The following is a 23,366-nucleotide window of genomic DNA, read 5'->3' on the forward strand; positions in this document are numbered from 1 at the left end:
ATGTTTGCTTCCTCTCCGGCCGTACGTGAGAAGTCTGTCACGCAACCTGCGCATGGTCGTGGGTTTCCCCCGGGCTCTGCCCGGTTTCCACCCACCATAATGCTGGCAGCCGTCGTATAAGTGAAATATTCTTGATTACGGCGTAAAACACCAATCAAATAAATAAATAAATCAGTGCAGTATGAAAACAAACGTTTTAAAGCTCTCTATGACAAGACGAAACATATGAAGTTTGATATAAGGCGGGAATTTTTAACTGAAAATTCAGTGAAAATAAACATGGTGACTTTATACATACATATGTATATATATGTGAATAAACATATTCTTCATGGAGGGCGAACACTGTAGATTAACCCTACATATCAACAGTTTTGCCTCAAGGCCTTATTTATTAGGCCAAGAACATGCCCTGTTAAATTTTCTCAACCCATATCATGAAGTGCCATTGTATGCAAAGGGAATATTCATCAATACAGCAAAGGGCCTCCGTGGCTCAGTTGGTCAGCACATTACCATAGCATAATGAACCAGGAGCCTCTCACCAATGTGGTCGTTGTGAGTTCAAGTCCAGCTCATACTTTCTTCCTCTCCGGCAGTATGTGGGAAGGTCTGCCCAGCAACTTGCGGATGGTCGTGGGTTTCCACCGGGCTCTGCCTGGTTTCCTCCCACCATAATGCTGGCCGCTGTCGCATAAGTGAAATATTCTTGAGTCCGGCGTAAAACACCAATCAAATAAATAAATCAATACAGCACTGAACACCAGTCACTCATTTTTGTAGATTATTTTTGACCTCTTTGATGTTCATTTAGAGAGAATGACAGTGAAACCATCACAGGAGAAAACTGTGAGATCTAGATAAAGTAGACATCTTGTCAAACTAGGGTAACAAGCATTTATTTATTTGATTGGTGTTCTACACCATACTCAAGAATATTTCACTTGTACAATGATGGCCAGTATTATGGCTAAAGGAAACAGCACAGGAAAAACCAAGACCATCTGCAGATTGCTGGCAGACCTTTCTTCGCAGAAAGACGCCAGCATGAACTGGACTTGAACTCACAGCAACCACATTTGTGAAAGTCTCCCGTCATTATGTTATGCTAGCATGCAAACTCTCTAAGTAGATAACATTTATATTCGCTTTTGTAAAAAACCTATCACAACCAATCCAATGTAGAACTAAAAGTTTATGAAAATATCTTGTAATCATCAAGACACCTTTGACTAATCATCACTTTTGCTATAACTTCTCACACCTCCCTAGATACATGTAGATCATACATGACTGAGATATGTTATTTTAAAAGTTGTTCCATTGACAAACGGGGAAATTGCAGTGGTACTGTTACGAAAATTATAATCTTGAAATTTATTATTTCCTTATATATTGTACATTCAAAATTAGTGATGTTGGATTTTAGTTTTGGAGTTCTCACAGTATAATAAGATGTACATATTCACAATAATGTTGATCAATCAATTAGGGCACACGGTGAATTTCTCATTCACAGATACCAGGTAAACAAAGAATTCCATGGAACCTTATATAAGGTATATTATTTCCATTACCCTTAAAAAAACCTAAAGAAAAGAAAGTAATACATGTACTTGCAAGAAAAGAATGTTAAAATCTAGTCATCATATGAGCTTTCCTGAGGGTGACCACCAGCTGTTAGAGTTTACTATTTAAAAGTCAATATCCCATTTACATAAAATTTCTCATAAATGATTCATTCTGACCAAAATGCAAGAGCTATATCTAATCTGGTCATCGGTTGATTTGCATAAATCTCTCACACAAGCTTGATCAGGCAAATTCCAAATTTTGGCCCCTAACAAATTAAAGTTTTTGAATTTTATATAAATTCCACTGATTAATAAGAAATCCTTGAGCCACTTCTACATAATTATGGATCTCAGCTTGTCGAAAAAGAAGCACATGAAAATAGGGCAGTTTGAAAATGAGACAGAAGTCCGTTTAAGTGTGGGTCCATCTTCAAATACCTAGTACATGTACTCCTCTATTTCTGTCCAATGGTACGCAGGCATACTCTTCCTCATACCTCCACCATCACAATGTTGACAGCCATCTGTCACCTCGTTGTAGTAGGATCATTCACTGAATTAAACACGACAAGTAGTTCAGCCCATTTATAGATTAGTCTTCACTAGATCTCCCAATCATTTCTATATATACATGTATCTCCAGTGACATGTTATTCCTTGAAATCCATATTTTGTTATCACGTTGAGTCTGCTGAGTACATTTAAGATCTGGATACTCCAGCCACTCATCCTCACTTCTCATGCCCTACGTCTGTTTAGGCCACGGAGTAACACTCATCCACAATATTTATGCCCTATGTCTGTTTAGACCATGGGGCAACACTCATCCACATTACTTATATCCTGTCTGTTTAGGCCATGGGGCAAAACTCATCCACAATACTTATATCCTATGCCTGTTTAGGCCATGGGGCAACACTCATCCCCACTGCTCATGTCCTATGTCTGTTTAGGCCATGGGGCAACGCTCATCCCCACTTTTCATGCCCTTTATCCTTTCAGGCCGTGGGGCAAAGCTCATCCCCACTTTTCATGCCCTTTATCCTTTTAGGCCATGGGGCAACGCTCATCCCCACTACTCATCATCTGTTTATGTTTCAGGGCAGACTGACATCATCTTCCTCATCCCCTTTGTTCATCCCTTGAAACAAAGTCCCCAGATTGACCCCTGTCTTATTGATTGCCATGACGGGCTTCATCGCTGACATCATGCTGTTATAAAGGTGTGGGTGGAGTATTTCCTGAGACGCCAAGAGCTGCTTGATTCTGTGTCTCTCCTGACAACAAAACAACATGAAAACTGGCTTAGGATTAAGACATTCAGCTTACTGTCACAGTCCCTTCTAGAGAGATAATTCTAAGATCACTAATACTACTTTTAATACCTACATGTACATAGTATTGCTTCCAGAAAGATTGCTTTGGACGTTTAATCTAGGTAATGTTGTACAAGATTAAGTGAAGATAGCACGTGTACACTGTACATGTATGCTCTATGGAAGTCACTGAGCTCATCATCTGAGGACATAATTGGCAATAAGTGTCAGTGGCTTGCACAAAGACAAATCCATCATCCAAGCTTTCTTTTTTTGTCAGCAGTCTATATTTTTTACTATGATATTGCAAAGGGCATCCCTTTAGATCCAGCTTGTCCTGATGCTGCCACAGTTTTAGTAAGCCTCACAGGAATTCCATATCCTTTAGACCCATTCCATTATATTCCACTAAGACCCAGCTCACCAGTTCTGTGTAAAAGAGGGGTGGGCATGGTGATGTCTTAGCTAGGTCGGGCCATTCTCACCATTCTGCTACTGCTATACAATATCTAGAACTGAAACACACAAACCTTTGGAGCCTCGAAACATGCTGGGCAATTCTCAGCTATTACTGGCAGTTTCTTCTGAAAGCAAAGAGGACACATTTTTAGCCATAAATAAATACATTTACTTTCTTTTCATTTCTCGTCAAACAATGTAAACAAGAACAAACAAGAGTGTGGCAAACACAATGCATCACCAGATTTAACAACTTTGTGTGTATGAAATTCAGGCATTAAAACTAGCTATTTTCAGTTAGAAACAAGAAATCGGATCCACTGGATCCTAGTTTAATCAGGAAGAAATTTATCCCCATACTGAACCTGTATATGGCAAATCTGAAACACAATACTCTAATGGGATAACATAACTTGCAACCCTGTGACAGATAGTGCTTAAAAACAGTGCTAGCTACTCACTTATTTTTATAAATTTTACTAAAACATTTTAAAAACAGTCTGACAGCTTGAGCCGAAAGCTTGCCTGTGAATTCTAAACAGTGCAGTTTTACGTCATTCTTTACTAGGTAACCAGTCATCAATGTTAATTGGGGAAGAGAAATGTGTGCAGGTATTTCTGAATTTCACACGGCATCACATTTGAGTATTGTGACTGACACGTTTACAAAAAAAGGTCGTGAAAAGTTACACGTGGAATCACTTACACCAACAGGAAAGAGTGCGATGTGAATTATGCACTGGAGGATCTTTCATCTGTCATAATATCTTCATCTGGACATTGTCTTCACTTTTCAAAGCATTTGATTTATTTATTTATTTATTTGATTGGTGTTTTACGCCGTACTCAAGAATACTTTACTTATACGACGGCGGCCAGCATCGTGGTGGGTGGAAACTGGGAGGAGCCCGGGGGGAAACCCACGACCATCCGCAGGTTGCTGGCAGACCTTCCCATGTACGGCCGGAGAGGAAGCCAGCATGAGCTGGACTTGAACTCACAGCGACCGCATTGGTTAGAGACTCCTGGGTCATTATGCTGTGCTAGCGCGATAACCAACTGAGCCACGGAGGCACCCAAAGCATTTGACATTTCAGGAATATTTTTAGGGTGTATTTTTATGATGTCTGGAATTTACAGCATTCAACGTCATAATAAATCAAAGAAACAGCGATCATAATTTAGTTTACTGTCATACTTATTTAACTATTTCAAATGACTGACAGAAAAACTAAGGTTAATATATAATGAAAATGTGATACTGTCTAGAGAGATCTAGTAACACCCACCTCTGCTGCAAACTCCCGCAAGGCTTTCTCTCGTACATAAACAAATGGACGAATGACTCTCAGATCTCCTTCCCTGAAACACACAAGTTTGTAGATTCAACAAACACTTCACCACAGAATGTAGCTGATTTAAACTGAACTTCACCATGTACATGCAGCATACAGCTAGGAAGGCATTGGAATCAGAATTAGGCAAGAGTTCATGCACAACTGGTTTGATTGATTTTCCTGCTTGCTGTTAAAGCCTGACTTGTGAGTGGAGGAAATCCATTACATCTTACATGAACACGAAGCTAAAACAACAGCTCCTTTCTTAAAGCCCCAGCAAAGCCAGCAAGTGCTGAATTTGAACTTTACGACTTCATTGTCAAGTGCCACAGGTAATAGATTTGTATGCCCCACCAAAAATCAGTCTGATCAGTCAGTGGAAGCCTTTTAAAGGAGAGATGAATTGTGTCCTACTTTCTACATTTGAGTAACAATGTTACAGTGGTTGACAGGTCTATGTAGCACAGCCATACCACTCGTGGTTGACAGGTCTATGTAGCACAGCGATACCACTCGTGGTTAACAGGTCTATGTAGCACAGCCATACCACTCGTGGTTGACAGGTCTCTGTAGCACAGAGATACCACTCGTGGTTGACAGGTCTATGTAGCACAGCCATACCACTCGTGGTTGACAGGTCTATGTAGCACAGCCATACCACTCGTGGTTGACAGGTCTATGTAGCACAGCGATACCACCCGTGGTTGACAGGTCTATGTAGTACAGCCATGCCACCGGTGGTTGATAGGTTTCTTTAGCACATCCATGCCACTGGTGGTTGACAGGTCTCTGTAGCACAGCCATGCCACCGGTGGTTGACAGGTCTCTTCAGCACAGCCATGCCACCGGTGGTTGACAGGTCTCTGTAGCACCGGTGGTTGATAGGTTTCTGTAGTACAGCCATGCCTCCGATGGTTGATAGGTCTCTGTAGCACAGCCATGTCACCGGTGGTTGATAGGTCTCTGTAGCACATCCATGCCACCAGTAGCTGACAGGTCTCTGTAGCACAGCCATGCCAACGGTGGTTGACAGGTCTTTGTAGCACCGGTGGTTGATAGGTTTCTGTAGCACCGGTGGTTGATAGGTTTCTGTAGTACAGCCATGCCACCGGTGGTTGACAGGTCTCTGTAGCACCGGTGGTTGATAGGTTTCTGTAGCACAGCCATGCCACCGGTGGTTGACAGGTCTCTGCAGCACCGGTGGTTGATAGGTTTCTGTAGCACAGCCATGCCACCGGTGGTTGACAGGTCTCTGTAGCACCGGTGGTTGATAGGTTTCTGTAGTACAGCCATGCCTCCGATGGTTGATAGGTCTCTGTAGCACAGCCATGTCATCGGTGGTTGATAGGTCTCTGTAGCACATCCATGCCACCAGTAGCTGACAAGTCTCTGTAGCACAGCCATGCCAACGGTGGTTGACAGGTCTCTGTAGCACCGGTGGTTGATAGGTTTCTGTAGTACAGCCATGCCTCCGGTGGTTGATAGGCCTCTGTAGCACAGCCATGCCAATGGTGGTTGACAGGTCTCTGTAGCACAGAGATGCCACTCGTCGTTGACTGGTTTCTGTAGCACAGCCATGCCACCGGTGGTTGACAGCTTTCTGTAGCACAGCCATGCCACCGGTGGTTGACAGGTCTATCTAGCACCGGCGGTTGATAGGTTTCTGTAGCACATCCATGCCACCGGAGGTTGATAGGTCTCTGTAGCACAGCGATACCACTGGTGGTTGATAGGCCTCTGTAGCACATCCATGCCACCCTTGTTTGACAGGTCTCTGTGGCACAGCCATGCCACCGGTGGTTGACAGGTCTCTGTAGCACCACAATACCACCCTTGTTTGACAGATCTATGAAAAAACTTATCCAAGGATCCAATTGTTTTTTAACTTGACTGAATGGTACAAAAATAAGCCTGCACACAAAATACTATCAATGCTGGTAGACAATATCTGGAGCGATTAATGCATGGAAACCCAATGACCAATAGGAGTGAATTCATTAAATGCCCAAAACTTAGCCATGCATTGGTCTGGTTTCAAATTTGATGTGGAGCTCCACAAAGTGAACCCAAATAAGAAGTTTTATTAAAGTGGGACAATATTTGCAGGGAAACCAAAGCAATAGAGATGAACAAGGCAGACCAAAATTAACATCCTTCACCTAAACCAATTTTCTAATACACAACATATATATATATATATACTTACTGCACTGTATAGGATGCCTTCATAGTTCTTAGAATGCCATTATAGAAAAAAGACATGAGGAAACTGCAAATAGAAAACAGAATATACATATTTAACTTATTTAGGGTCTAATACAATGTAGAAAGTAATGACAATAATAGCCAAACAAAGCCTACAAACAAATGGTGCTCTTACTTAATATATGTAGGAATAACATATTGCACAAAATAACTATCAGAAATAATTACCTTTAACTGTTTGTCCCAATATTAAACTAAAATGTAAAACAAAGCTCTGTGAAGTAGAGTTACCTGATGCCAGGTTGATGGATGATGGTAATCCCCAAATATACATACAGTGTACCTGACAAACCCCCTGACATCAACCCCCCTGACATCAAACCCCCTGACATCAAACCCCAGACAAACCAGCCACATCTGGATTCAAGTCTGCCACCTCATTGGTCATTGTAAACAGCAACTTCAAGACAAGCATTGTACATCACTGAGTCTGCGAGGCATTTGTCAAGAACCACTAAGCTTGAGGGGAACCTTCATAGGTGTTGAATGTGGTTATCATGACAATCGCGCCAGTGGACAACTGTGTTCATCAAAAATAAAAACTTTATGCAGAAAACAGTTGGAGTTGTAGCCCGGACATGAAATTATATTTGTTTATATAGTTTATATAGGGGAAATGGCTATCTGGTTACCATGACAACCGCTAAAATGGGCAAATGTGAGTCACGACACCTCGTAGTCTGTGTATCTATGTATCCACCAAAAATTAAAACTCTTGTCTGGAAAACAGTTTGAGCTATAGCTCGGAGACAAAATCATATTTATTGATATAGTATAGATAGGAAAATGACAATCTGGTAACTATGACAACTGCAAAAATGGACAAATGTGAATTATGGGACACATCATCATCTGTTTATTATGTATCCAACAAAAATGGAAACTCTATGCCGAAAAGAGTTGGAGTTATAGCCCAGACACGAAATCATGTCTGTTTCTATATAGAATATATAGGGAAACTGGCGATCTGGTAACCATGACAACCGCAGAAATGAACAAATGTGAGTCACGACACATCGTCATCCGTGTATTTCTGTATCCACCAAAAATGTATCCACCATGGAAAACAATCGGAGATATAGCCTGGACACGAATACGGAGAGAAAAACTGACAAAATTACTACAGCATAATACGCTCCTCCTAAGGGTGGGGGCATATAAAAAACCGTCCAAGATTACTGCTTTTACCTCTCTGCAAGGTCATCAAGATGCTGTCCGAGAGCTAAGACATTGTATCCTTCTCTCCTGGCACAGGCATAAATACGACCTCGCTTCATACGGCTACAGAAACTACAAATAGAGGCACACTCATATGGCAACCCTGCAGCACTCTCTAAAATACCTGCAAAACATAACAAACACACCACGTTTCAGAACTGTCAACAATATCAGCAGACATCATTCACAAATAGACTGATCAATGTGTATATTTTATTGTAAAACATAATAGTGAGGAAGCATCACTATTTCACTTATCCTTACAGAATGGAAAATGAAAGTAAATTACAGTAGCATACATGTATCTTCAGTCTAATATCGTAGCAAGTATAACTGTTTTGTAATAATGTTTAACTGTTGAACCTATAACCTATAAATATAGATGAGAGCGGGACCTTAGTCTTGTGGGTAGAACTGCTTGCTTTTCTATCGCTAAGACACACAAGCTGCAGCTTCATACCAAAGAAAAAATTGGTAAATTTAAGTGCTTTTTCTGCCTTTAGGACCATGGTGACAATAAGTATGCACTGAAGACCGCTTATCCTCCACCAATATCGTGTTCATATCTGTACGCAGCATGTGAGAAAGTTCGCCAGTAAGCTGTCATACAACAGTGGTTTAACCCAGGTACTCCAGTTTTCCTCCCATATACAAAAATGACTACCATGGTGTAAGTGAAAAATTCATGATTATTGCTTTAAGCAACAATCAGATAAATAAATAAACAATGGTATCATTTTACAAGCACAAACAATACCCATTCCAGGTCTGTACCAGAGCATAAATCTGACAGCTGCCAATGCTATTCACCTATTCAAATACAGTAACTAAATGTCTGCCTTCAAAGCCCAGAGTTTGCCATATTCTGAATATACTGGCATGATAAAATATTGACCCTCCCGGAGTTACTTCCCCTTACAGTGCCCACCTTGAGACTCATAGAAATATGGAACCCCAAGAACTGCCAGGTAGTCTTTCAGAGGGCTGGGGTCATATGATGGGGTCTGGGGGTCCACAGTCACTGCTCCAAACTCAAAGTTCTTTCCCTGTAATCAGAGGAACATTTTCAGTTAAGACACATTATAACATTATAAGTTTCTTTCTCCTTTACTGCCAACAGTTCAGACAAAATGTATTCCTGTTAAAAAGTTTCCGACCTAAATCTTTCAACATCAAAGAAGATAAAATATGATCATGGCCTCACTGTCTCCAGCGTTTTAGCGTCAAAATAAAATTTCAATAAGATGTACTTAGGTAATCATATGTCTCAAATTCAGACATCTATTTAAAGAAAATAATATAAGACTGATCAATTCCATTTGTTCCGTATTGTCAAACCATGGACAAACCTTGCTTCTGGCATAGAACTGGTACTGTCTGATGGTGTGTAGTAGAGAGAGGGAATCCTTTCCCCCGGACAGACAAACTAAGACACGGTCATTCACCCTCAGCATGCTGTACTCCTCTACTGCCTGGGGGCGGTGGAAAACAACAACACATGAACCAAAATCAGGGTACTCTGCCCAGTACCTGACAAACTGCAGCCTTTACTCTCCAGCTGAGCCAATAGGAGCTGGATGTAAACACTGAATTAGTAAGACCTTTTTTCATGCATATTTTCTTTCAGTGGTTGGAAGTTTTAGGAAATAACATCAATGAACTTACTGGGTACAGCTGTACTGTTGATTACCACAACTGCCAGGTACTTAATTTTCGGAATGACAGTTGACACTTTCGGAAAAATGCTGAAAGTCATTTTTATGTCAGAAACAGGCTTTATGTATTTTTACATGTTAGGGCACCTCCTAAAATGCATACCGGTATTAAGAAATAAAAACCAAGCGTTTCATATATACTGTAAAAAAGTAAAACTTCATCAATAGTTTTAGATATACCTCCAGAAAGGGATTAAATATCTTCTTCCCTGGACAATGCCACTTCAAAATCTTTGTTTTCTTTGCCTTTGGGTTTTCTTGATCTGTGATTTCTGAGGAAGTCTTCTTTGATTGGGATATCCTCTTTAATCTGGATGAACTGACTGTTTTAGATTTATCAGAGTCTACAGAGCCTCCTCCTGGAATATCCTTGTCTTTGTCTACAATACTTGAAACAGAAGTTAACTTACTTTCAGGACTGACCTCTAACATACTGCCAAGTGTCATTTTGGTTTCAGGCCCTGGGCTTAATCCTTGGCATGAGCTGGTCCTCTCATCCTGAAGCAGATCTGGCTCATTACCTTTTGTCATACTAGACATTTTTTGTGTCTCAGTTGTTACAAACATTGAAGTTCTGTCCTCACTTGAGACACAATCCGAATCAGGATTTTCATCCAACATAACACATTCTTGATTTTCAGTGAGTGACTCTGACACCTCTGGATCATCAGAAGCAATGCTGGAGAACCCACTCTGTAAAGTTTGTACCATTCCTGTCATGAAACTGACTTTATTTTTCAGAGAATGTGGAGAACTTGTCACCGAATCCAAAGCAGGCAAATCCTCCTGGATGAACTTTTTCTCATTTCCATCAACAGATAGAATAGTTTTAGGCTGCACACCAAATCTCTGACACAGTTTTGAGGGGCAAAAAGGTATCTGTGAACTCTGACAGCCACCCTCTGAACTCTGACCTCTGTGACTGCTTTCTTGTGAACTTTGACCCCTCAGACACTGCTGTGCCTCACTGGGAAGAAGAAACCAGCGAAATGGCCTGGATTCCTCATCAAATATCATGGTATAATCTGGTAGCTCTGGACAAGTCTGCTTGGACAAAAGAAGGCAAAACTTGACTTACGGCGATATCATCATGTTGTTGTTCGACTCAACATTTCACATGTTATTATGCTCAATATATTATTCAGATCTATGTCTTAATTAGCTTCAACACTCGTGTAACTGCTTTGATGTCGATGTCACTTATCTGTATAAGTACATATGTTCACAGGAGGAGGGGGTACGTAGCATTACTTACAATGTGCCCAAGGGAAAGATGGGTGTGGGTGGGCGTCATCGTTAGGTTTATGTACAAAACGCGTCATCGTAAGATTTATGTATGCAACAAAAACCTGTGATGTAAAAGTAGCACAATACACTACGTCAGTGCTTATGGTAAACCCAGCAAGGATGCAAAAAAATACCACGCAATACGAAATAACCCACAGCTATAGGAGCAAAACCAACACTCTGTATTTGTCAAGCACCTGACTGGTTTTTACAGGTATTATTATGTACCTGTCATAGATAAAAACATGAGAGAATGGAGAACTCATAAAATTCCTTCCCGCCTGCATCAAGATGCTCCAAAGCGGTGAACTCATTTGTTTTCCCCTAATTATGTCCCGTTATAAGCCACTTGGACCTTCTGTGTAGCACATCCTCGAGTCTCTCATTAACCACCTACCTGATAGACTGTCTCACAAAGCTGCTTGGCCTGGTTCAAGCATTCCTGAAATCACAACATTAACGCATTGTATTTGACCTAACGTTAGACATGTGAAAAACTGGACTTCCTGAAGCTCATAAAGGCCTTACAATCATACTTTTGGTGCCAACACAAGAAATTTCTGATGAGAAATTGATCAAACTTTGCATGTGGCCCTGCATGGTGAAAGTATCGATCAAAATCAAGCAAAATGTGTCATTTGAAAAATGGTCCAATACAGTAACCTACATGACATATTAGCTCAGCCAAGTTATAACTCCCTGAATCAAAGTCATAATTCTACAAAACATGCATATTCATTTTTATAAGCTATGCAAAATAGTATGAATGCTACATTTGTTTAATATGGTAGCTTCCAAACCCTAAATATAAACAAATGATGCATGTATTTCATGCTTATTCCATACATTTTACACTCTGCTGATCTTTTGTCAGATTGGAATTGAAAAAAAAATCATCTCCCATGTACTGGAAGATTTTTGAGGGAAAAATTATCTTTTCATGATGCTTGGCAAACATTTGATAATTTTGACAACCTTGCAATGATCTGAAGCACCGACACATCTTTTAGTTTTTTACCTGTAAATTTTGGGGTAGCTGTCCTCTTAATGTGAAGGGATCCTTGTAGGTCATTTGTCCCGAGGAGTAGCTGATGTGACCCAGCCATTTTCTGTCTCTGAACAACTGCCAATAAACATGTCACATATCAACAAATGACAGGATTATTAACAATCAAGTAGTACCATATATAAGTAAAACATCAAGAATTTACCTAAAAATCCCATGGTTAATCCCTAAAGCTCAGTGTAGTGGGCATAATGCATTCTGGGAAACGCATAAACCATCCAAAAACAAGTCCAGCATACACACTGCGCAGTCTAAACGCATACAAGCGTCTAGACAACATAATTCAGTGGTATGCTTTAAACTTGACTAAAAAAAGCTTCATTTTATCACTGAGATCCAGAATCTCTATCTGGAAAAGGTTATAGGAATCTAATGTATCCATGTGCTATCATTAACTGTCCCATGTTGATCCACTCCCCAATACAAGTTAATGGTGTCTGAAGGTTTACAATGTGGACACAGACCCCCATTACAACTTCCGTTTTTCAGTAGGGACGATTGTAGTTCTGTGTATTTTAGGGTGTAAAGTCTTTTTTTGCTGCCAGCCTGCCGTTTTTGGTGTACAGGTGCATGCTTGGTATCAAAATGATGGAAATTGTCTAAGCTTTGGGCAGGTATGAGTTTTAATGGTGAAAGTTTGAAATTCTGGGCGAGAGGACACAAGGAGACAGGTGGTGATGAGGCTGCGAGTGACGTCCCCTTGGCGTTGCTAGGCACCCCTCCCAGCTGCCGGCATGGAAAGGTCCAGATTTTGACGGTCAACCTATGTCAAGATTTTTACAGCTTCTTTCTCACAGGCTGGGCCAGGTATGCACCAAAGCTTATTGGCCTCAGAATGTTTGGGACTGAGCTACAGCGCTAAACGTTAACATTGTCGCTTATGGAAAACTAATGGGGGTCTGTGGCCACGTAGCTGGACAGGGTGGAACAGAGGGAGACAACTCTGTGGGATAGAAACAGGGGAAATAACTATGTTTTTATCAGTTTCAAAAACTTTCAACAGTCAAGAGTGTGTGTTTTTCATTCAAAAATTAGATGATATCACATTACACATAGCAGAGTGCAATATTTTAAATCTATCATCTTTTTAATGCCTATAACCATGGAAACTAAAACTTACCTGATGATTTCTTGCCCTCCATTCTCCAGTTTGAGGATTGAACATGTACTGAAAGTTGAAAGTAGATTTTCAAGGTACAGTCTGTGAAAACTGAAGGCTAAACCATAAAACATGGATCACAAATATAGTGATTGAGTGCTTAGGGTTTAACGTTGTACAATTTTTCAGTCATATGACAACCAAGGAGTCCTTAGAGTGCATGTAATGTGCCTCCTTGTTGCAGGACGGATTTCCACCGCTCTTTTTCACATGCTGCTTCACTGAGACGACTTACCAAAGGCAAGTAAGCCGATCAACCAGTCGTTGCATTATTACCTTAATGCTGAATGCTAAGCGAGGAAGCTAGAATTTCCACTTTTAAGGTCTTAGGTGTGACCCGACCCCGGATTGACCCTGGATCTATAGCCCCCTCCCCCATCCCAAAGCGGAGAACACAAATATTAAAAGTCCTCCCAAAGGGGGTTCACCTTTATTGTAAAAATGGGGTTCACCTTTATTGTAAAAATGGGGTTCACCTTTATTGTAAAAATGCTTGGAGATAAAAATCTATGTAACCTGGGATCAAGACAGACGCCTATTTTAATCCCAGATGTAACAAATAAATAAAATTTCAGTACCACGAGAGGCCAGGCAGAAAATATTAAACTGATATGAAGGATACCCTGTGGAATATAGCTAGTATCAGGGTTCAAAACATTTAGGATTAACAACGCTATTTATAGAGTCCTCAAAAACAAAATCTTCAGCAGTTTCTGTAAAATGTTCCTGATGGGACGTGATAATATTCCTTATGTGACCATGAATTAGGCTGTTATGACATCGACTAAGGCAATTATGCTTGAATGACAAGATGTGCGTTGGAAGTATGACGCGTAAAGTAATTGCGTATAAAGCAACTAACACAAAACTTACCACGTCATCAAAAGGGTTTAAAATAAAAGTTCAAATCTTAAGCTCTGATCAGTGAATAGTTTTTTGGAGCTTTTGACTCAACAATGTAGGGGTTATACTATTATGAAAGTTTATTTATTTGTTACATCTGGGATTAAAATAGACGTCTGTCTTAATCTCAGGTTACATAGATTTTTATCTCCAACCAATTTTTTACAATAAAGGTGAATCCCATTTTTACAATAAGGGTGAACCCCATTTTTACAATAAAGGTGAACCCCATTTTTTACAATAAAGGTGAATCCCATTTTTACAATAAAGGTGAACCCTATTTGGCTTGACTCAGACCAGATAAAATGGGAATTGACTGAAAACTTTTGTTTCCTTATTGTCCTCCGGAACTAACAACAGTGGTTTTAATACAATGTATTTTTTTTTTTGCAATTTAAGAAAGCAATTCTTATTCTCTCAATCCTTATCATTTATCCTTGCTTTTAGAACATACATGTCTTAACACAAAAGTATCTCTTTATGTTTGGCTTACCAAATCAAGTAAGCTCTTTTTTGAGATATCTTGCTAACAACGTGTGGAAGACAACCAGTAGATAAACATGTCGACAGTACCCTTTGGTCAAATTGGCCAGGAAGTGAAGACATTACCCACTACCCACTGTACAGCTGATTTTTCAAATGATCAGAAATTATCCTTCCTCTCCGGCCGTAAGTGGGAAGGTCTTCCAGCAACCTGCGGATGGTTGTGGGTTTCCCCCCGGGCTGTACCCGGTTTCCACCCAACATAATGCTGGCCGTCGTCGTATAAGTAAAATATTCTTGAGTACGGCGTAAACCACCAATCAAATAAATAAATAAATAAATAAGAAATTACCCAAATAAATAAATAAATAAGAAATTACCCAAATAAATAAATAAATAAATAAGAAATTACCCACATGTATATGTACAGTGTGTATTCATACCTTAGGCAATAGTTTCCAGCCCTCTGTAGCCACAATTTGAACAGCCTGAATGACAAAGTCCAGTTCCTCGTCAGTAATAAAGTAAGGCAGGTTGATCCTGGTGAATCCAGGTCTGCAGAAGGAAGTGAAATGTTGGTGACGTGCCCAAACTCTGCTGCTCACTTAACCATAAGCAAACACCAATGTCCAACAGCATTTCTCATAAAATCACAATATACTTCCCAACTTTTACAACATAGTGTGAATAATTTTTTTTAATTTAGGAGTAAATTCAAAATACAGATTTACCATGAACTTTAGACATTAAGCCACGATCATTCCTTCAAATTACAGAAAAAAGGTTGACCTGTAAACATTAGCCACAACAACCATAACTGTAAATACAATTACGACAACAGAATGATGTCCCGGTGCATAAAGACGTCGCCACTTTACGGCACAGTAGGGCTACTTGCCTACCTTTTAGCATGACAGTGACCGTGTGTAGATCAAACTATCGCCATTAAGTATTTTTTGTGCAATATTGGGGGAACACTAATACGCCCCTGAACACAATTCAGAAGATCAGTGTAATCCTTTCAATTATTTCTCTATATTCTATATACCACCCCATGTTAAAATTACCCTATTGGCCCTACCGTGCCATAAACTGACGACGTCATATCATAAAGGGACGTCACTCTGTTGTCGTAACGTCATATCTCAAAACATGCGTATTACAGAACATATGTTTCACATTTCTCTGCGGAATCACCATTACACAAGTTTCTGGAGTCAGATAAATGTCTGTGCTCACATCAGCAAACTGCTAACACAGGTTATTCTCATCATGACTTACAGATACTTTAATATGAAAACAAAATGTGGTACATTGGCAGTCTGAACCACGTTTCTCTGGGAAATGCTTTGCCGTTTTTCTCCGAACGATGGTAACTGCATGGAAGCACGCTGTTTCACTGACAACCCTATTTAATATGATTTATCAAGGTAAAGGATAGAAAACTTTAATACAATGAACCGGCCACCGCATGTATGCCGTTCCTTAAAATTTCCCTCTTCAATTTCTTATGTTTATGTTTCCAGTATCCCTGGCGAAAGTACTGCTTTACACAGAGAAATCGGTTTCCTGCTTCAATCTGATGATGTAGAAAATTCGCTGTCACAAATTCCCCCCCCCCCCCCCAAAAAAAATACATATATGTAAATCCCACCAAAGGTTATTTACAGATATGAATTTGTAACATGGTCTTGAAATGATGGAATACAAACATATTCCACTTGTATTGGCTGAGGCAGCATGAGCCAACAACTGACCATCTTCCATCACCGTACTACGTATAGGTACTGGCATAATGCTCCCTACAGCAATAGTACACAAGTGTTTTCATGACTTGCAAATCCTAGATACACCTGACAAAGTGAACATCAAGGATACATTAAAATGAAGAGTGTGGTTTTTGGAAAAATGAAGAACTTTTTGAGGCATCATTTTTCAGGCATATTTTTCACTTCAGAACCTCTCTATTTTATGCATATTTTTTCCATCAGTGATTGAAAATATTCAGCAATGATGTCATCAATATAAACAGTGGGAACACAGGGCCAGCTTAGTGGCCCCAATTTGGACCCCCCACCACCACCCCCACCCCCACTCCAACAAAGTTGTTTTGACAGCTATCACCGTTGACACCACCACAGCAGGCTACTGAATTTCCAGACTGACTGCTACAGGGAAACTGTAGTTTAAAGCCACATTTATACCCTTAGAAAAATCTGAGAAGTTTTTTTTCTACTTTTACAGTGTATTTTAGGCCACAGTGCTTACTCAGCATAAGCTAATAAAAACCATGCGTCTCATGCATCCTTGAAATATCTAGAAATACTGTATAAACACGGCTTTGTCCAGAGCAGTATCTTCTCAAACAGAGCAGTGTACATACCCCAGAATCTCTCTGTCTGAGTACTCTGTGTATCTTCTCAGACAGAGCAATCTACATACCTGAGAATTTCTCTGTCTGAGTACTCTGTATATCTTCTCAGGTGAATTCTGTCCAAACGACTACAACAGAAAACACTGACATAAAGAGTACATAGAGAGATTGCGTGTCAACTCACGCTCCTACCCTATACACTCTAGCACCACTACCATCTTAAGACTTTTCAGTCGACCATGCTAACAGTTCAAGAATATGCTACATGTAGGTCTTGTTGTAAACGCAACAGAAATTTTAAAAATGCAGGTATTATTTGAGACAATTAGAGTTGCATACCATTTATTACAACATGGGTAAATAACATGATGCTGCACTAACCAAAACCCACCTGTTGTGCAGATCTTCAAAAGAGTGTGTAAAGCTCAAATATTGGATATATTAGATACTCAGTTCATTAAAGCTATAGAGCCAAATTATGAAAAGTTACCTGCGTGTTGAGAAGGGTATATGGGGATTTCAACCCAGTTCACATCCCCATGTACCCTTCTCAAGACGGGGATAATGATTTTGTCCCTACAGTAAACAGAAAGCCAGTCTCCAGTACATGTAAAGTTATATAAAAACTCGTAAAAAACTAAAAAAACTCGTGCTAGCTTTGTCAACTGCAGACAGCACTGGCCAACTGGCGTGACGTCACAATGACACGCCATGGAATGCGAGTGTCACAAAGAAAAATGACAGCAGCATGCGCAGTAATTTAGCTGCGCAGTGTATAAATTTAGCAGGCGAAGGCTATAAATTCCATATACCCTCTGTGGGGATGGCCTGCAGCTCTGACAAGTGTAAGTCAACATTTTATCTCGCCTGATCAGCCAATGGTAATCAAGAATCACGGATGATGGAGGAGTTAAGGTCCTGAAAAGTATTTCAGAGATCTCTGAAAGTATGAAGTTCAATTGCTCCTTTTTAATTAATTGACTTACCTATCCTCTGCCAATAGTTCTTCATACTTCTGTGCTAACTCTTCATCTATACCTAACAAAGCCTGGCAGGAGGAAAAGATAAGAGAAGATGAATAACACAATACACTTTCTAGAAGGACATGTCTCCTACTGGTTTAAACCACTGGAACAACAACTATATGCACATCAAAGTCCACAACAGAGAAATGGATGAAATGGCTCACAGTTCCAACATGGCCTGTAACTCGTCTCAGTGAAGCCACATACCAAGTGTCAATTCAGAATAACAAACTATTTTGACCAAAAAAAAAAAAAAGACCAAAAGAAGATAACAAGGCATTCAGAGAACACTGGATTGAGGAGTTCATAAAACTGCATAATGTTCAAGTCCGGTAAACCGTTCAAATGCTGACCTCTAAACCAAAATAAAGTGGACTGACACTATCATACACAGTTATTATTCTCTAATAAGATATTATTAAATCAACAATCAAAGCCAAAAAAATTATTATACTGTCACAAATCACACCGTATGTTTATCATAAAGGAGCATATTTTATCATGTTAATCGTAAGGGTATGAATGAATATTGCAGAGCGGTGACTTCCTCTGTTATAGAGTTGTAGTGGTAAAAGGCGGCAATGTGGGTAATGTTCTGTGATATGCAAATCTTGAACTACTATCGGTGGCAACTGCGACCCTGTGACTTGCTGAGCTAATGTTGAGCTATCTTTCTTGTGAGGATTTCAAGCATCAACTCGCTGGAGTGATCTTTGATAGGCAAATAGCTATCCACGATTGGTTATTCGTGCACAATGTATGGCCAATGCAATCCTGTGATTGGCTGAACAAATACTCAGCTGAGAACAGTCACTGTTAATGTGGACGGTTTAATCATTTTGTTGTAGTCTAGGAAGGCACATGCATCGGCCAGTGCCATAAGCTCCTAGCACTAATATAGATGTGGAAAGCTTGCTACAGATAATGTGCATACAAGACAAAATGAAATCCAAAAAGTAGGCAAACTCTGACACGCTATATATCTAGTAAAATAGCTAGAGACAAAAAGCTTCTCTAGATAAGTGATTGCAAAAGAAACTGTATTCCTACATGAAATGCTTATAGAAATCTGTCTTTAAAGGAGAACAGTGAAAATTCACAAAACAGAACAAGGCAATCAGAAAAACCCACCAGCTCCCTGCTATAGCAGGCAACTAGACAATGAAATCAGAATATAGATAAAAGTTTTGTGGCGGTAAAGACGTCACTGTAGGGAGTTCGTGGTCTTCGATATGCAAATTATGAACTGCAAGCTGCAATCCTTGAACAATTCCAACACTGTAAATGGCCGAGCAAATGTTGAACTATTGGTAGTAACAAACACTTCATTGTAGGGTGTTCGAGTACCAAGTCGCTGGAGTGGTCTTTGAAATGCAAATCGCTTCCCATGATTGGCTATCCGTGGACTATGGTTGGCCACTACAGCTCTCTGATTGGCTGAGCAAATACTCAGCTGACACCAGTCACTGTTTGTGTGGATGGTTTAAACATTCCGTCACAATATAGGCAGGCACATGCCAGTGTCATAGGCTCCTAGTACTAACACAGATGTGGAAAGCTTTCTACTGATACTCTGTATACCAGATAAAATGGCATCCACCAAGGTAAATTCTTACACTCTACAAGTCTGGTAAAGTAGCTAGAGAGACAAAAAGCTTATCTCGATAAGTGATTGCATAAGAAAAAGTAGCCCTACAAGAAAGGCTTGTAGAAATCCGTGTTTACAGGAGAACGGAATGCAGTCAATCTGAATGTGTGTTCACAAAACAGGAAAATAGTGACAAATCTGGTAAAATCGTCAGAGGAACCTAACACCCTTCTTCTCCTACGTGTAGGTAGGCATGTGCATAAAATTGTAGCCCTACATGAAACTTTTCTTGATTACAAAAATGGTAAATCTAGCCATCTCGTAAGCAATAAAGTCACAGAAACCCTGTTTACAAGAAATTCTTGCCCTGCACGGAGGCTTAATTTCTACAGAACATGTTTACTACAGAAAACAAACTGAAGTTTACATAACTAGTAAATTTTTGAACTGAAAGTCTATCAATTAAAATCATTAAAAAGCTTTCAGAAAGCCTATAAAACTAAAACCAATAAAAACAACCTTCCATCAGTAGGCCCTTTGTAGATGTACACTGGCAAAAAGAAATACAAACAAAACATATCTTTCTATAGCTGTATATTGGAGATCCGCATATGATTGCCATCATGCAGGAGCTAAAAAACAAAAGCTTAACCTTCCATCTGAGAATGTGCATCTGCACACAATACCTTAAACTAGGGAGCAAAAAAAAAAAGCCCAACCTTCAATCCATGTGTGATAGCCCAATATACAAGAGTTAAGAAAAAAACTCAGCCTGCCATCCAAGAATGTGCATTTACCTTGGAATAAGTAGCAAACAAAAAGTTTACCCTTCAATGCATGTATGATAACACAATATACAAGAGGTTAAAAAAAAAGCTTAACCCTCAATCAATGAATGAGAGCTCATTATACATGTACAGGAGCTAAAGAAAAAGACTAATCTTCAATCTATGTATGGGAGCCCATTATACAGGAGAAGAAAACAAAGCTTAACCAGACACCAACTCCGACACCAACACTTTTCCCCCTCTCACAATACCTAGCCTTACTTCGTACAGGCGAACTTAAAAACGGCCGTAATTTTATTGAAAATGTATAAAACAACCCTAAGCTCAAAACCAATTCATAACTTGTCATCGTAAAGCAATGAACCAAGTTTCAATCCAATATGATAAACAATCTTTAAACAGGAAGTTTAAAAAACTGATCCGTGACTGCCCAACAAAGAAGATGTAAATCTAAAGTCACTTTCAGCACCTGTCTGTGATTAATGAACTTTATAAAACAAACCATTCAAACCTTAGCCATCAGCAACATTTAACAATCCGAAATCATCAAAAAAAAAACTTCATTAATTTCACTGAGTATTAATTTAATTTCAAAAGTGCTTTAATCTGAAAGTAATATTCCTGTGATTATATTTCCACTTTTTTAGTACACATGAATTTATTTATTTATTTATTTGATTGGTGTTTTACGCCGTACTCAAGAATATTTCACTTATACGACGGCGGCCAGCATTATGGTGGGTGGAAACCGGGCACAGCCCTAGGGAAACCCACGACCATCCGCAGGTTGCAGTCAGACCTTCCCACGTACGGCCGGAGAGGAAGCCAGCATGAGCTGGACTTGAACTCACAGTGACCACATTGGTAAGAGGCTCCTGGGGACATTATGCTGCGTTAGCATGCTAACCAACTGACCCACGCAGGCCCACTAGTACATATGAAAGACAGCAAGAAGACACATATTAAAGCAATGAGTAACTCTTAGTTCAAGAAAGAAGAGGTTACAGAAACCAGCTGTCTTAGCTCATTTTACAATCTGCTGAAGTTCTGATACAATAGGGCACAAACCTGAGCGTACGGGCCTGCACACGCACATCCACCCCGTGCCTGGATACCAAACACATCATTTAGGACAGCACTGATAAAGTTGTGATGAAGCAGGAGTCCAGTCTCAATGTTATAAACAACAAATGAAAATATGGGTAGTCGAGTGCTTGACTCATTCCCCAGAATAATCATTCCAGGACAACGCTGCCAAGCAGATACAGCCTTTCTGGAAAGAAATCAGAAATTTGCAATTAATTAATCCATTATACTAAGCTACGAAAGTATGTGACTTCTAACTCCCATATCAGGAATATTTTTCTAGTGGTTTTCTGATCCACGCTAAAACATTCAGACTAGCTATAGCTGTCAGCCTTGTTGGACTGTAAAACCATGTGATTTCAAATGCCGATTATTAAAGGGACATACCGCCAACATCAAAGAAAGCGTGCTGTCATTTTAGACATCATCTACATAAAGTTAAGACTTGCCTACTGTCTACTGACATGCATCTGTATTTCACTGAACAAGTACATGTTCAGTTTTATCCAGGGTTTCCCTCTAACCATCAACTCACTCAAGTTGCCATATTTAGAAAGCCTGATTTTTTTCATCACTTACCTCCCCTTGTTGCCTGGATGACAGGAGATGTTCAGCAAACTTGAATTGTCAGACACAGTATTGTATTGTAATTATGTGGTCTACCATTTAACTTCAGTTCTGCCATACAGATCCTTGGGAATTACAAAGACTGCATAAAAAATTTTCAATAGAAAGGAAGATCGTATTTGATAGACTTTGCTTTCAATCTATGGTACTGTTTCCATGTGCGATACACAATTGAACGTTGTGGGAATCTTTGCGCTGCCTCACTTGCATGTTATTTCTTTGGGTGGACAGTTTAGAACAGTGACAGATTTCCCCTTATATTTGTATTTACTTGAACCAACTCAAAAATTCAGAATTTCTTTCAGCAGTATGTCCCATTAATTTTAGAAAAACTTTTCATGGTCACTTCCTGATCAACCCTGGCTTTGCTGGACCAACCAATGGATCCAGAGAAATCTTGTGGTCAACATACAGCCATTAAATGCAGAGGATCCAACCATCCTGGACAAGGGGTAGGCCGTGGATCCAGTCAGGAACTAAACAGCATGGGCTTAGGACTGGAAGTTAGGATCTATAATGTACCTCTATGTAATTACTGTCTCGTTTCTGGACGATATGGTGACTAGTGTACTCAGTCTTACTACAATGGACTGATTTGACCTCCAGCACTTCATCCCTCCCTCACCTGCAGAGTTCTTCCTCTCGCTGCATGATGACCTTGTGACCTATAGCCTCTTTTAGCTGTAGCACCATCCCTGCTCTGATGGAGCCAACAATATCGGGTGTTCCAGCCTCCTCACGCAATTCAGGCTCCTGCAGGTACCGCTGCCTTTCCTTTCTCACCTAAAAAACAACAACAAGTAATGTCTTAAGCTAACAATGATGTGGTGGTAAGGCAATCATTAAAACTATTTGCTGGGCATAACCCATCTGATCCTCAAAAAACTGGCACAACGATACTCTGAAGTTTTTATTGTAATTTTGATGTCAGGTGCCTGGCAAAGACTAGTGTTTTTCTACACGTTCTGGCTGGTTTCCTTAAGCCTGACTACTGTCGTGGGTAAGTGCTTACATTTATAAAGTCAAATATTCTAGAGTACAGCATTCATTTATTTATTTGATTGGTGTTTTACGCCGTACTCAAGAATATTTCACT

General features: G+C 39.8%; 1 protein-coding gene across 1 annotated transcript in view; it reads right to left on the bottom strand.

Annotated features, from left to right (window-relative positions):
• Window positions 1–1,097: 1,097 nt before the first annotated feature.
• The window catches only part of LOC135461904 (uncharacterized), a 36,391-nt gene continuing 14,122 nt past the window's right edge, over window positions 1,098–23,366 (bottom strand). Inside the window, exons 10-25 of the mRNA XM_064739191.1 lie at window positions 22,896–23,053; window positions 21,626–21,830; window positions 18,143–18,204; window positions 17,225–17,284; window positions 15,226–15,337; window positions 13,358–13,405; window positions 12,190–12,294; window positions 11,569–11,613; window positions 10,065–10,916; window positions 9,519–9,641; window positions 9,098–9,215; window positions 8,140–8,293; window positions 6,893–6,955; window positions 4,639–4,711; window positions 3,421–3,474; window positions 1,098–2,851 (exon numbers count right to left, since the gene is read on the bottom strand). Of these exons, the coding sequence (XP_064595261.1) occupies window positions 2,672–2,851; window positions 3,421–3,474; window positions 4,639–4,711; window positions 6,893–6,955; window positions 8,140–8,293; window positions 9,098–9,215; window positions 9,519–9,641; window positions 10,065–10,916; window positions 11,569–11,613; window positions 12,190–12,294; window positions 13,358–13,405; window positions 15,226–15,337; window positions 17,225–17,284; window positions 18,143–18,204; window positions 21,626–21,830; window positions 22,896–23,053 (2,412 nt within the window). The 3' untranslated portion in view covers window positions 1,098–2,671. The remainder of the gene's footprint in view (window positions 2,852–3,420; window positions 3,475–4,638; window positions 4,712–6,892; window positions 6,956–8,139; window positions 8,294–9,097; window positions 9,216–9,518; window positions 9,642–10,064; window positions 10,917–11,568; window positions 11,614–12,189; window positions 12,295–13,357; window positions 13,406–15,225; window positions 15,338–17,224; window positions 17,285–18,142; window positions 18,205–21,625; window positions 21,831–22,895; window positions 23,054–23,366) is intronic.

Source organism: Liolophura sinensis, chromosome 1 (genome assembly GCF_032854445.1).
Source record: "Liolophura sinensis isolate JHLJ2023 chromosome 1, CUHK_Ljap_v2, whole genome shotgun sequence".
NCBI lineage: Eukaryota > Metazoa > Mollusca > Polyplacophora > Chitonida > Chitonidae > Liolophura > Liolophura sinensis.